Source organism: Emys orbicularis, chromosome 7 (assembly GCF_028017835.1).
Source record: "Emys orbicularis isolate rEmyOrb1 chromosome 7, rEmyOrb1.hap1, whole genome shotgun sequence".
In the NCBI taxonomy this organism is placed as follows: domain Eukaryota; kingdom Metazoa; phylum Chordata; order Testudines; family Emydidae; genus Emys; species Emys orbicularis.
Window position 1 is genome coordinate 78,222,934 of NC_088689.1, and position 16,107 is coordinate 78,239,040.

Consider the following 16,107-nt stretch of genomic DNA (forward strand, 5'->3'; position numbering starts at 1 on the left):
CAGAGGCAGTAGCCAAGTCAACGGAAGAATTCTGTCAACTTAGCTGCATCTATCAGTGGAGGTTAGGCTGACCTAACTACATTGCACAGGAAGTAAAAAAATTTCACAGCCATGAGCGATGTAGCTAGGTCATTCTAACTTTTAGGTGTAGATCCGGCCTCAGATGAGCAGCTATTCTGGCCAGATATTTTGTGAATACCCTTGGGACCATGGATCAACCAAAGGGAAGTACTTTGTACTGCTAACGTGTCTGTCCCACCTTCCTGATGGTTATGTGGAAATGGTAAATAGGGAGCCAGGTTGCAGTATCCTTGCAAGAGGGAAAGAATGATTGCTTCCAAGGGGGGGGGAGGGGGGGTGAAGGTATGTGTGCATGGGTGTGTGAACTCCAAGATCCCAATGGAACTATTTAGACTCACAAGGTCCAAGACGGGTCCAAGAGTGTCCACCTTCTTGGGAATGATGCGATACCAGGAACAAAAATGTTCTTCTCCACTCACATTTCAAAAGGGAACTCCTTCCTCATGAAAGGAACCATGGAGGAGTCCACTTTCTCTAGAAGGACTCTTGTGACAAGGGTCACTGAAGAGGGACAGGGAAGGAGTGGCATGGGGCAGAACTGGATGAATATCCATCACAGAATGTCTCGACCCAGCAATGAGATGTGATGTAAAAAGAAACAAATAGAGGTGGTCCGAAGGGAGGGGCAGAGAGGGAGCAAGCAGGAAGATGTGCAGAGGCCAGTAGTCTGTACTTGACTGCACTGTCAAACCTGCCTTGGGCTGACCAGAAGCAAGACAAGTTTGTTTGTGTTTTGTTTGCTTCTTGGTATGTGGTTCTTGCATTTGATAACAGAAGGCTGGAGAAGCAACATCTGCTTCTGAGAGGCAGAGGGCTTGGATAGCTTCAGGGAGGGGCCTAAGATCCTAATAGATTTAAACTTTTTAGTGATGAAAGAAATGACTCACTGGATGAGATCCTGCCTTCAAAGGGCAAATACTTTATTTTTGCCTGTGGCTCTGCAGACAGACCCGACAAATGAAACAGGAGTACCACTGGAGAGTTATGCCATGGTCACAGTCTTCACAAATGAGTCAGACACATGTATGACTGTTCACAAGGCACATCATGCGAAAAGGACTCCAGAACAGGACTTATAGCTCCTCACAATGCATACTGGTATCTCACCATAGCCACCTGGTAGTCTGCACTCTCATCCCCTAGGAGCCTGAGGAATAGACTTTGTGGGCTAAGGAATTCATTCTCCTGCCCTCTCTATCTTTAGCTGTGGAATGGATTGTTCTCCTTTCCCTTGACCAAAGCTACTGACACCACCAGGCTATTAGGAGTGGGGTGCTGTTCAAAGTATCTAGAGCCCAGAGATTGGACTGGGTACATCCTAGCCACCTTCTTGAGACTGCAGGCAAAGATGCTGGAGTAAGCCAAAAATCCATGGCTGGATCTAAAACCACAGCTGAGAAAGCCAGCTTGTCAGAGCAAAATGGGAGAATGTCAACAGTGACTCCAGAGCTTTACAGCTCTGGTTGATATTGGCAGCTGTAACAGCAGTGAACTTTCTCAGCAACACTTGACACTGATATCTGGAAAGTGACACAACTGAGGATCCAGTGTTGTGATCTGGGGAGGTGGCACACCAGTGACATCCCCCTTCAGAAAGTTTAAAAAATATATATATATCTTTCAGCATTACCTCTTACAAGACATCCAGGTCATCAATACCATTGGCCGGAGAAGGCACCAGGGAGTTGGAAGAGGAGGATAAGGCTGTGATGCTGGGTCCACTTGTATTGGTGACATGAGATCAGGCCCTAGTACTGAAACAGGGGCTGTGCTGATGGGACACTCCCCAAAGCCCTAGAGCTGGGGAAAAAGACAAGCTGGGGTCACCCTGCCACTAGGTCCAGCCAACTCTGAAAGTTTGTATTTAGTCCCAAATATAGTTCCATAGTTAGAAGTTGTAAAGGACTCTGTGTAAGTCTATGAGTTGGACTCCTTAGGGAGTCAGATGGCTCTGTGTCCTCGTGCCGGGCAGCACAGAAGATCCGCCAAACTCCAGATCATCAATGGTCCAGAATTGGGAGTCCCAGAGAGGAGGGCTAGGTGACTACTCCAGGCTCAATGATGAGATGTATGAGTGAAGTAAATATCTAAGCTGGAAGATGGTGCCAAAGCATGAAGAACCCAAACAGGGCTCCTGCGGCAGGGAAGTCCAGCAGAAATGCTGCTGTTTCTTTTTAGGACACACTTCACTGCTGGACAAACATTTCCTTTTCTCCTCCTCAGAATTAGTGCAGTCATCAGTGCTGAGGCTGGAGCCCCATGGAGGAAGGCCTGAGGCAGAGCCAGGAGTGTTCTGCTGTACAAGCTGAGCCAAGGGTTTTGGTGCTTTAAGGGGCCTACCAGAAGCTAGTGCCAGCTTAGAGGATCATTGGAGCTGCCTTTGTGGCAGAAGTCAGTGCCAAAGGCACTGTTTTGTGTTGAATCTTGATTGTACCACGTGGAGCAGACTCCAAGGTAACTGACCCAGCACTCAAGTCCCTAGTGAAAGCTGGTGCTGAAGCTGTGGCCAGAGTAAACAACTTTGCCCATACAGCTGGTGTGGGCAGCGATGCAGATACAGGTCAGTCTGGGCGGTGCACAGAAACACAGCCTTCTAGTAACTCAAGAGCCTTTAGGGCCACTTCCATAAGGTGCAGCTGGGGCTGCAGTTGGCAGTCCTGGAAAGCCTACGGCGTGAATGCCTTGCAGGCAGCATACTGGGTCAAAGAGGGGGAAATCGCCCAAGTGAGGTTTTTGATCTGTTTGGGGATCTGATTCTGGAATCATCATCAACATGGGCACAGCTTTTCAACCCCTTGCAGGTTTCAATCCGAGCACAGCTTCAGCACTGGAGGGAATTTTGAGAACTCAACTAAACTTAGGGATATACCTCAACTACAGAACAGTGCACTAAGCTTACCACCCTGACAGTAGTCAAGACACACAGCAGAAGGAACTGAGACAGCTGAGAAGTGCACTCCCTTCTATAACCTGGGTGCTGAATGTTTGAAAACCTCAGAACATGTACACCCCACTGCTTTGAAGAGGGCTCTGTGAGCTCGTCAGCAGAGGGAGCTATCCCACAAGTGGGGATGCATAGAAGTTCTTGAAGACAGGAACTGCCACCAGTGGATTGTCTAATCCAATATCCTGATTCAGACAGAGGACAATACCAGATGCTTCAGAGAAAGGTGCAAGAATCCTTGTAGTGATTAATTACTTAACATGTCCATACAGTAAGATTCCACATGACCCCAGAGGCTGCCTTGTTCATTTAATTCCTCTATTTGTATTTTTACCTTATCTGTGCATTGTTCCAATTATCCATAAAATTTTTTAATCCTTTCTTAAATCCTGTTAAGCTTTTGGCCTCAGTGTTATCCAGTGGCAATGAATTCCACACGTTAACTAGGTGTCACATAAAGTACTTGCTTTTATCAGTTTTAAATGTGTTATCTTTCAATCTCATTGAAGGTCCACTTTGTTCTTGTTTTATGGGAATGCTTATAAACATTCTATCCATGCCATTTATTATTTTATATACCTCTATCAGGTCTCCTCCTATTAACCTCCTCTCTAAACTAAACAGTGTGTCATTTCAATTGTCACTCATAAAGAATGTTTCCAGGCCGCTAACAATTTTATTGCCTGTCTCTGAATACCTTCTGTTTCTGCTATATCCTTTTTGAGATAGGGTGAACAGAACTGAACCAAGTATTCCAGATAAAGGTAAGTCACTGGTTCATAATGATCTAATATCTTCAGATTTTCCTTCCATTTCTGTATAAATCTCAACTTACGTTTGCTTTTTTGATGGACACTGTACAGTGAGCAGGTTTTCAGTGATGAGTCTACAATAATGTTTCGGTCTTTTTCATTTAAAAATACAGCAAACTGTAGGAGTAGTTCAAATTATGGCCTCCAATGCACATTCTTTTGTATTTGTCAGCAGTGCCTTTCATCTGACATTATGTTGCCCATTCTTTTAGCTTTATTTGATCTTTCTGAAGCTTCTTGGTCTTTTCCAGTCTTCATCAACCTAAGTAATTTTGTGCCAGCTGCAATTTTTGCCACCTGATTGTCCACTCCCATTTCCAGATCACAGATAAACCTACCCGGCCATACAGTGGGTACATAAAAGGGTCAAGTTGTTCCTGAATTTCTGCAAACACAGGATATTTTCTCATTTCTGCTCGGGATCATAAGGTCATAAGAACAAAAACATAAGAATGGCTGTACTGGGTCAGACCAAAGGTCCACCCAGCCCAGTATCCTGTCTACTGATAGTGGCCAATGCCAGGTGTCCCAGAGGGAGTGAACCTAACAGGTAATGATCAAGTGATCTCTCTCCTGCCATCCATCTCCACCCTCTGACAAACAGAGGCTAGGGACACCATTCCTTACCCATCCTAGCTAATAGTCATTAATGGACTTAACCTCCATGAATTTATCTAGTTCTCTTTTAAACCCTGTTATAGTCCTAGACTTCACAACCTCCTCAGGCAAGGAGTTCCACAAGTTGACTGTGTGCTGTGTGAAGAAGAACTTCCTTTTATTTGTTTTAAACCTGCTGCCTATTAATTTCATTTGGTGGCCCCTAGTTCTTATATTATGGGAACAGGTAAATAACTTTTCCTTATTCACTTTCTTCACATCACTCATGATTTTATATATCTCTATCATATCCCCACTTAGTCTCCTCTTTTCCAAGCTGAAAAGTCCCAGCCCCTTTAATCTGTCTTCATATGGGACCCGTTCCAAACCCCTAATCATTTTAGTTGCCCTTCTCTGAACCTTTTCTAATGCCAGTATATCTTTTTTGAGATGAGGAGACCACATCTGTATGCAGTATTCAAGATGTGGGCGTACCATCGATTTATATAAGGGCAAGAAGATATTCTCCGTCTTATTCTCTATCCCCTTTTAAATGATTCCTAACATCCTGTTTGCTTTTTTGACTGCCACTGCACACTGCATGGACGTCTTCAGAGAGCTATCCACGATGACTCCAAGAACTTTTTCCTGATTAGTTGTAGCTAAATTAGCCCCCGTCATATTGTATGTATAGTTGGGGTTATTTTTTCCAGTGTGCATTACTTTACATTTATCCACATTAAATTTCATTCCAAATCACTTAGTTTTGTAAGATCTTTTTGAAGTTCTTCACAGTCTGCTTTGGTCTTAACTATCTTGAGCAGTTTAGTATCATCTGCAAACTTTGCCACCTCACTTTTTACCCCTTTCTCCAGATCATTTATGAATAAGTTGAATAGGATTGGTCCTAGGACTGACCCTTGGGGAACACCACTAGTTACCCCTCTCCATTCTGAAAATTTACCATTTATTCCTACCCTTTGTTCCCTGTCCTTTAACCAGTTCTCAATCCATGAAAGGATCTTCCCTCTTATCCCATGATAACTTTATTTACGTAAGAGCCTTTGGTGAGGGACCTTGTCAAAGGCTTTCTGGAAATCTAAGTACACTATTTCCATTAGATCCCCCTTGTCCACATGTTTGTTGACCCCTTCAAAGAACTCTAATAGATTAACAACAAGGAGTCTGGTGGCACCTTAAAGACTAACAGATTTATTTGGGCATAAGCTTTCGTGGGTAAAAACCTCACTTCTTCGGATGCATAGCGAAGAAGTGAGGTTTTTACCCACGAAAGCTTATGCCCAAATAAATCTGTTAGTCTTTAAGGTGCCACCAGACTCCTTGTTGTTTTTGTAGATACAGACTAACACGGCTACCCCCTGATACTTGACACCATGCAAGGCTCTAATAGATTAGTAAGACATGATTTCCCTTTACCGAAACCATGTTGACTTTTACCCAACAATTTATGTTCTTCTATGTGTCTGACAATTTTATTCTTTACGATTGTTTCAACTAATTTGCCCAGTACTGACGTTAGACTTACCGGTCTGTAATTGCCGGGATCACATCTAGAGCCCTTTTTAAATATTGGCATTACATTAGCTATCTTCCAGTCGTTGGGTACAGATGCCGATTTAAAGGACAGGTTACAAACCATAGTTAGTAGTTCCGCAATTTCACATTTGAGTTCTTTCAGAACTCTTGGGTGAATACCATCTGGTCCCAGTGACTCGTTACTGCTAAGTTTATCAATTAATTCCAAAACCTCCTCTAGTGACACCTCAATCTGTGACAATTCCTCAAATTTGTCACCTACAAAAGCCAGCTCAGCTTTGGGAATCTCCCTAACATCCTCAGACGTGAAGACTGAAGCAAAGAATTCATTTAGTTTCTCCGCAACGACTTCATCGTCTTTAAGTGCTCCTTTTGTATTGCGATTGTCCAGGGGCCCCACTGGTTGTTTAGCAGGCTGCCTGCTTCTGATGTACTTAAACAATTTGTTATTACCTTTTGAGGTTTTGGCTAGCTGTTCTTCAAACTCCTTTTTGGCTTTTCTTATTATATTTTTACACTTAATTTGGCAGTGTTTATGCTCCTTTCTATTTACCTCACTAGGATTTGACTTCCACTTTTTAAAAGATGCCTTTTTATCTCCCACTGCTTCTTTTACATAGTTGTTAAGCCATGGTGGCTCTCTTTTAGTTCTTTTACTGTGTTTTTTTAATTTGGGGTATACATTTAAGTTGGGCCTCTATTATGGTGTCTTTGAAAAGTGTCCAAGCAGCTTGCAGGGATTTCACTCTAGTCACTGTACCTTTTAATTTCTGTTTAACTAACCCCCTCATTTTTGCATAAGTCCTCTCAGAGCCCTATACACTCAAGAGAAGTTTCAGCCTAGCACTTCCCAAGGCACCAGAGGCAGGCAGGGTTGGATGTGACAATCAAATGTGTCATTGCTTATGCTCTCCAATATTATCATATGTAGTCTTGTTGCCACCAGGGCAAATAAGCTTCCTGCTGCCCCATCATCCCAGTCACTTAGAATGAGATATTTTCCAAACCACTTTCGATTTTGGGTGCTCAATCCCCAATAAATTTTAAAATGAGAATTTGGCATCCAAGTCCTTTGGGTGACTTTGAAAATCTCAGCCTTAATAGTCAAATGGATCAGATTTTCCCGAACTGGATTGCAGTGACTGTCTTTGGGGATAATTCACACCTACAAATGTCTTTTTTTACCTGGGTAGGTCTACGATGCAGGTCTGCAAAAACCAGAGAAACGTCCATGGAACGATCTTTCTTCAAGGGCAGTGGAAGAGTTAAATAGCAGAAAGGGTCAAAAGTCACAGAAACTTTAGAGCATTTTGGACAGACCAGGGTGGATTTGAAAAGGCCATGAAAAATATCCACGATGATAGAGTCATTTCTTAATCTATGGTTCTCCCAGGCTTCTTTCGCCACCACCTGTAGAAAGGAAATAAAATTAATTCTGACTCATACACTTCCCTAGAACTGTAAATACAGAGACATGAGACAAAAGGAACTCAGCATAATTCTGATATTTAAAAAATATATATATGCACACCTAAGCAAGCTGGAAATACTATTAAGGTTTCCTGAACTCAGCCCCTCTTAACCACCTACCATTCTCTCTCACTAACCAGGCCCCAGGTCTGCAAGTCTTTCCTGCTGCAGAAGGAAATAGCGGACACCTAATTCTACCACTCTGTGTTAGGTCAGGCCTGTATTGCTACAGATTTCCTCAGTGTAGGAGGTGAGGGTTGGAGAGAGAGGGGGCAGTGGAAGGAGCAAGTTGCTTGAAGTCCATGGGCCTGATCCAAAGGCCATTGCAATCAATCGGAGTCTTCCCATTGACATTAAGGACTTTGGATCAGGCCCCATGTACTGGATGCAGCTAAAGTTCATCTCTAGGCTGTATGTGTAAAGTATGACATAGAATGGATTTCCTACCCATAGTGGGGTATGCAAGGCTTCATGTAGTCCTTACCCATGGAAGGTCATTTGCTTTCTGTCCTGACCCAGAAGGGACAGGTTGTGGTCTCCAGCTTGCAAAAGCTCTCAGCTTATAAATGTTATGCAGAGTTTTCTCTGGAAGAGTAGAAAACTGTGGCCCAGAGCCTGAAGTTAGAAGATGATGATTCATAGACCAGGCAAGAAGGGACCACTATGATCATCTAGTCTGACCTCCCATGTAACAAAGGCCATAGACTTCCCTGAATGAATTCCTGTTTGAATGGGAGCATAATCTTTTAGAAAAAATCCAATCTTGGTTTAAAATTTTCCAGTGATGGAGAACCCACCTCAACGTTTGGTAAACTGTTCCAATGGTTAATTATTCTCAATATTAAAAACGTATGCCTTATTTCTAATCTGAAATTGTCACACTTCAGCTTCCAGCCATTGGACCTTGCATAAGCCTTGTATTATCAAATGCGTTTCCCATGTAGGTACTGTAACCCATTAACTGTCTCTTTGTTAAACTACACAGATTGAGCTCCTCAAGCATCACTATAAAACACATTTTTCTAATCCTTTAATCCAGAGGTTCTCAAACTGTGGTCTGCAGACCACTGGTGGTCCACGAGCGCCATTCAGATGGTCCACGGATAGTTCCCTATAAGGTGCGTGCCTGGGCGGCCACACACAAGAGAATGAAGGGCCACCCACCTAATTAGTGGAGCCGCACAGGCGTGGTTCCACTAATTAGGTGCCTGGACCCTGGAGGAGACGCACGTGTAAGATGAGGTAGTGGCCTTGGGGGGAACAGGAGGTAGGTGAGAGGGCGAAGTGGGGTGAGAAGTGGGAGTGGGGGGGAATTTGGGACATGCAGGGCTGTGGCAGCCAGAGAAAGACGTGACTTTCCCCAGCTCCAGGGCTGCGGCTGCCAGGGAGAGATGGCCCTCCTTCCCAGCCTCAGCTCTGTGGCTGCTGTGGCCAGGGAGAGACCCCCCCCCATCCTTCCCAGCCCAGCTCAGGGACTGCCGCGGCGGGGGAGAGAGGGCACATCCATCGCATTAGAAAGGTAAGACTACTAATATTAAAATATGAGTTGTGTGCTTTTATTTGAAGAACAAAAAAACATCAATTATTAAGGGATTTTTTTATATAGCGCTTTTATCCAAAGCGCTTTACAATAGTTAGCTAACGGTACAAACAATATTTGGAAAGATCATCAAGTGATCCACTGAGACCCTCAGCAATTTTCAAGTGGTCCATGGAAAAAAAAAAAAAAAAAAAAAGTTTGAGAACCACTGCTTTAATCACTATCATGGCTCTTTCTCTGAATCCTCTCCAATTTATCAACATCCTTCCTGAAATGTGGACACCAGAACTGGACATGATATTTCCAGTAGTAGTTGCAAGAGTGCCAAATACAGAGGTAATATAATCTCTCTACTCCTACTCAATATTCCCATTTATGCATCCAAGAATTGCATTAGTCTTTTTGGCCACAGCTTTGCACTGGGTGCTCACATTCACAGCTGATTATTTACCATGATTCTTAAGTCTTTTTCCACAGTCACTACTTCCCAAGATAAAGTCCCTCATCCTTTAAATATGGCCTGAATTCTTTGTTTCCTGATGTATGACTTAATATGTGGCTGTATTAAAATACATATTGTTTGTTTTCACCCAGATTACCAAGAAATCCAGAACGCTCTGTATGATTAACCTGTCCTCTTCATCATTTAACAATCTTTGTGTCATCTGCAAACTTGATCAGTGATGATTTTACATTCTCTTCCAGGGCACTGATAAAAATGTTAAATAGCAGTGAGCCAAGAACCCCTCCCTCCAGGACTCCACTAGAAACACACCCGCTCCATGCTGATTCCCCATTTAGTTACATTTTGAGACCCAGCAATTAGCCAGTTTTTAATGCATTTCATGCGTGTCATGTTAATTTTGTACAGCTCTAGTTTCTTAATCAAATGTCATGTGGTACCAAGTAAAATGCTTTAAAGAAGTCAAAGTATATTACATTAACACTATTACCTTCATCAATCAAACTTGTAACCTCATTTAAAAAAAAAAAAAAAAAAGATATCAAGTTAGTTTGACAAGATCTGTTTTCCCTAAACCCATGATGATTGGCAATTATAGCACCCTCCTTTAACTCTTTATTAATTGAGTTCCCATATCAGCTATTACATTATCGTGCCCAGAATTGGCATCAGACTGATGGGTCTATAATTACTTTGCTCATCCGATTTATTCTTTTTAAATATTAACACTTTAGCTTTCTTCCCCAGTATTCCAAGACACATTAAAAATCAACATTAATGGTCCAGAGAGCTCTTCAGTCAGTTCTTTTAAAACTCTTTGTTGCAAGTTATTTGAACCTGCCAATTTAAAAATGTCTAGTTTTAGCAGCTGCTATTAAATATCTTCCTTAGATACTCTTGGAATGGAAAGTATTTTATCAATCATCATTATCCTATGATACATCTACATCACTTGGCTTTTCCCCCAGTGAAGGGTAAGGGGGCTGAACTAAAGGACATCTGCAGGCAGTAATCATAGAGCTATCTGAACTGGCTTTCTGGAAATTCTTGTCCGAGTTTGAGGATTTCTATTTGCTTGAGCCTGTGGATTGGAAGCTCTTCTTGGTTTGGCACACTTTACCTATGGTACAGTACCATATGCACTATAACTAGGTTGCTGAGATGAGATCAGAGTTATCGCCAACAGCAGGACTCAGGACTATGAAGGAAAGATACAGCATAAATGCTCAGAGCGTCTCCTTAAGTTAGAGAAAAATGGAAGTGCTTGGATAAAAGGCAACGGTAGGCTGGGTCCAAGGCCCCCTCTCCTTAACAGGATTCTAGGCAATTCCTTACATACACAACAAACAGATTTAGGTGGTATCTTGGAGAAAGGGTAAATTATGCCATCATTTGTGTTGCCACAATCACATTCACTGCACATAGAACACAAAAACGTAATTTATTAAATTCTGTGCTCCAACCCCACACGTGGAATGACAGTCAAGTGATAAATTGCAGTGATATGGGATAATGCAGTTTACCATTCACGTTTGAGTTTATTAGCTGCATTCTGCGCACTAATCTCCCTCTATTGAGACTTCTAGCATTCCAAGTGTCAGAGCAGCGCTGGGGATATAGCAAGACCACTGCAATCCCAAGGTGCAAACAATAACTTAAGCACATTTACAGCTTTAACTATCATCTTCCTGGCTTTGGATAGCAGTTTAATACAGACTATTCATGCTATTTAAATGTAGCTCAGAGCCTCCAGTTGAGCATAGGGTATAATTTTATCTAAGCACTGTACCAAATCAGGCCTGCCATTGGCATCCTTGAGCTCCAAGTAGGGTTTCTTCTTCACTCGGTTCAGATCCTCGTGCAAGCCATCCAGGAGGAATGCCAAGAGCTCCTGAGAATCTTGCTGCTGGTACCCTGAGAACTGAGGGGCAAAACGGCCGACCTGGGTCTAAAATTAAAACAGAACGGGACAATCTGGTCAGAGCAGCGTCATGCATGTATCTGTAAAAATGAAATAAAGAAAATCATATCCTGACTTCTGCAGAATTCTGCAGCAAGAAGCTGCTGTAGTTTAGTGCTAACTACAATGAAGCTGAAGACAACATAACAAGGATGTCAGTACAGATTTCCTGGCCTATTTTAAAGCCTTTCAATCAAGGGCATTTTTAAAGACCAGGATGGTGGGAATCTGGACTGCCTGATACTAAGCTCTGGGTCAAGAAATACCAACTACCAGCACCTGGAGTGTTGTACAAGTTTCAGTTGTGCTCTTTTAGGAACATAATTGCTACAGTGGATCAGACCAGTGTCCATCTAGTCCAAGATCCTCTTACATCAGCCAGATACTTCAGAGAAAAATCCAAGAATCCCTGTAGCGGATATTTATGGAACAACATGTCCATAAGGAAAATGTCTCTCTAACTCATCAGTTAGAGCAGCGTTTCCCAAAGGGTGGCGGGTGCCCTTCCTCCCACATGACATGAAGGATTAGCTGGGTTGTGCAGCACAGACAGGCCTCAATTGTTATCCAGTCTCAGCTTTCACTAAAAATTATTAAGAGTAAAATTCTGGCCCCATTGAAGTCAGTGGCACAACTCCCAATGACTTCAATGGAGCCAGGATTCTACTCTAAGTCTTTAGCTGTTCTAATTTCAAACAAACTTTGAAAACTGACTAGAGTATAACCAAATGTAACAACAACAGCCTAAACTTGCGCAGACCTTGAAACAATCGCTCTGAGGTGTGAACTGCTCCATTCAATACACTGGGTGCTACCTCATAATGTAAAGGCAATACTTCGATTGTCACCTACCGAAACATAAGAAAGGATCACAGTATGAAGATCCACAATTACTCTGAAAGTGCGATCATTCTGGTACCATCAGCAGGTGATCCCACTGATTTTTTTCACAAACTAGAAGGAACCAAGCATGAGGTGGCCAGCAGGGCATCAGAGCCCCACTTCTGGGAAAACAAACCAGAGGGCTCCAGCAGCACTCATGAGGGAGAGAAATTTTCTTAGAGAACAAGTTATTGTTGCCATTTAACAGTGACTGACTCATGGTTGTTACTGCTAAGTAACACTGAAAAGTGATGTTCTATTTCAAATTTATGATACACCTCTACCCCGATATAACACGAATTCGGATATAACGCGGTAAAGCAGTGCTCCAGGGGGCAGGGCTGTGCACTCCGGTGGATCAAAGCAAGTGCGATATAACGCGGTTTCACCTATAACGCGGTAAGATTTTTTGGCTCCCGAGGACAGCGTTATATCGAGGTAGAGGTGTAGTTATAAAAAAGCCTAAATATCCACTATTGAATCCACATCACTGCTTAACATAAAAATTTAACACTTTCAAAAACTAAATACACAAAGACTTCATTTGGGGACAGTTAAGGTTGCTTCAGGATATGTCTCACACCAAGCCAAAATCTTAGAAGTTAAGGGAAAAGTTTCCTGCATTCCTTGCCACTTTCACATCACCCACAACACTGTCAATAACAGACTCCACCATTCCATAAGGCTTACATTTCCACCTTCAACAGCAACACACCAAAAAAGCAACTCACCCCAAATTCAAGCTCATACTCTAAGGCCTGGTCTACACTAACCCCCCAATTCGAACTAAGGTCCGCAACTTCAGCTACGTGAATAACGTAGCTGAAGTCAAAGTACCTTAGTTCGAACTTACCGCGGTCCAGACGTGGCAGGCAGGCTCCCCCGTCGACTCCGCGTACTCCTCGCGCCGAGCAGGATTACCAGAGTCGACGGCGAGCACTTCTGGGTTCGATTTATCGCGTCCAGACAAGATGCGATAAATCGAACCCAGAAGTTTGATTGCCTGCCGCCGAACCAGCGCGTAAGTATAGACAAGCCCTAAGGCAAAGTCTTTACCGCAACTTCTGACATTCTTATTTCAACAGATTGGCTTAGCTGAAAGTGACACATTCCATACATTTGAGAAATTATTCTACCTTAACATTGTTCAGGTTGTTTGGGTGCCTTAAGTGTGTTTCCCTACTTTGACATCTGTGGATTTATTTTTATGCTCAACCTTAACTGGGTTTATAATGCTTGTTTCTGAGGTAACTGCAACATTCTTCGAATGTTTGCAGTTTTGGTGGAGCAGTGTTGGTTCCAGGATATGAGACAGACAAGGAGGGTGAGGTAATATATTTTATTATCCCTCTATTCCACACTGGTGAGGTCACATCTGGAGTATTGCATCCAGTTCTGGGCACCCCACTACAGAAAGGATGTGGACAAATTGGAGAGAGTCCAGAGGAGGGCAACGAAAATTATCAGGGGGCTGGGGCACATGACTTACAAGGAGAGGCTGAGGGAACAGGGCTTGTTTAGTCTGCAGAAGAGAAGAATAAGGGGGGTTCCAAAGAGGATGGAGCTCGGTTGTTCTCAGTGGTGGCAGATGACAGAACAAGGAGCAATGGTCTCAAGTTGTAGTGGGGGAGGTCTAGGTTGGATATTAGGAAACACTATTGTAACGGGTTCAGTCACAGAGACCCCCTTGGGACTGTCACCTGATGCACTAAAATTACCTGGGATGATTTAGTTGGGAGTTTAGTTTAGTTGGGAATTGGTCCGGCTTTGAACAGGGGGTTGGACTAGATGACCTCCTGAGGTCCCTTCCAACCCTGATATTCTATGATTCTACCTCTGAGCCTGTTTTCCCTGCCAGCTTGGGACTCCAGAACCCTGCCTTGTTGAGCCAGACACGCTAGCCTGCTGCAACAGAGACCCAGGTCTGGTCCACGCCCCCAAAGCGGCAGACTTTAACCAAAAACTGCTCAGCAGGTTTCCTATCTCCAGCACCCAGACACCCAGCTCCCAATGGGATCCAACCCCCAAATAAATCTGTTTTACTCTGTATAAAGCTTATACAGGGTAAACTCATAAATTGTCCGCACTCTATAACACTGATAGAGAGATACGCACAGCTGTTTGCTCCCCCAGGTATTAATCACTTACTCTGGGTTAATTAATAAACAAAAGTGATTTTATTAAGTATAAAAAGTAGGATTTAAGTGGCTCCAAGTAATAACAGACGGAACAAAGTAAGTTACCAAGCAAAATAAAACAAAACACGCAAGTCTAAGCCTAATACATTAAGAAACTGAATACAGGTAAATCTCACCCTCAGAGATGTTCCAATAAGCTTCTTTCACAGACTAGACTCCTTCCTAGTCTGGGCCCAATCCTTTCCCCGGTACAGTCCTTTTTAGTTCCAGCTCAGGTGGTAACTAGGGGATTTCTCATGACTGGCAGCCCCCTTCCCTTTGTTCTCTTCCACCCCCTTTTATAGCTTTGGCACAAGGCAGGAATCCCCACCCCTCGTTCTAAATGGAAAAGCACCAGGTTTAAGATGGATTCCAGTATCCTGTGACATGGTCACATGTCCTGTGAGACCTCATTCTTCATTCTTCCAGGGCTGACCTGCAGGTACCCAGGGAGGTTTGCAAGTAAACAGACCTATTTACAACCAATTGTCCTAGTCAATGGAAGCCATCAAGACTCCAAGCCACCATTAATGGCCTACACTTCGCATAATTACTATAGGACTTCAGAGTAATAGTTCATATTTCTAGCTTCAGATACAAGAATGATACATTCATAGAAATAGGCTGAACACACTCAGTAGATTATAAACTTTGTAATGTTACCCTACAAGAGACCTTTTGCATAAAGCATATTCCAGTTACATTATATTCACACTCAAACATATTTACATAAACATATGGTGTGCAACATCACAACTATTTCACTAGGAGGGTGGTGAAGCACTGGAATGGGTTACCTAGGGAGGTGGTGGAATCTCCATCCTTAGAGGTTTTTTAAGGCCCGGCTTGACAAAGCCCTGGCTGGGATGATTTAGTTGGGGTTGGTCCTGCTTTGAGCAGGGGATGGACTAGATGACCTCCTGAGGTCTCTTCCAACCCTAATCTTCTATGATTCTATAATATCTTTATTGGACCAACTTCTGTTGGTGAAAGAGACAAGCTAGTTAGTTCAATAAAAGATATTGCCTCACCCACCTTGTCTTTCTCACATCCTTCTAATGTTATTTTACCCTTTGTATGAACAAAATGAACAAAACTTTTTTGCCTGAGAACATTTTAAAACACCAATCCTACAATATTCTTTCATGGAGAATAGGTCAATCAATGGTTATTAGCCAGGATGGGCAGGGATGGTGTCCTTAGCCTCTGTTTGCCAGAAGCGGGGAATTGGCGACAGGGGATGGATCACTTGATGATTACCTGTTCTGTTCATTCCCTCCAAAGCACCTGGCATTGGCCACTGTCGGAAGACAGGATACTGGGCTAGATAGACCTTTGGTCTCACCCAGTATGGCCATTCTTATGTTATGTTCCTATGCCCATATCACACTATGTTCCTTTGTATGTTTTAAAATTCTGTTTTTAAATTATAATTTCAACCTGTTCATCTAGCACTGAAGAAAGGCTCACTGGTTTGCAATTCCCAGGATCTTCCTTAAACCCATCAAAAAAAGATAGGTCCAACATTTGATACCCTCCAGCCCTCTTGTATAATGGCTTATTTAAATGAGAATGTCTGTATTTTTTCCCCCACAGTTCAGCTATTTTATTGTCAAGTTCAAAA

General features: G+C 42.9%; 1 protein-coding gene across 1 annotated transcript in view; it reads right to left on the bottom strand.

The window, feature by feature from the left end:
* The window catches only part of USP4 (ubiquitin specific peptidase 4), a 131,927-nt gene that overhangs the window by 59,541 nt on the left and 56,279 nt on the right, over positions 1–16,107 (bottom strand). The window contains exons 10-11 of the mRNA XM_065408657.1: positions 11,254–11,412; positions 7,177–7,401 (exon numbers count right to left, since the gene is read on the bottom strand). Coding sequence (XP_065264729.1) covers positions 7,177–7,401; positions 11,254–11,412 — 384 coding nt within the window. The remainder of the gene's footprint in view (positions 1–7,176; positions 7,402–11,253; positions 11,413–16,107) is intronic.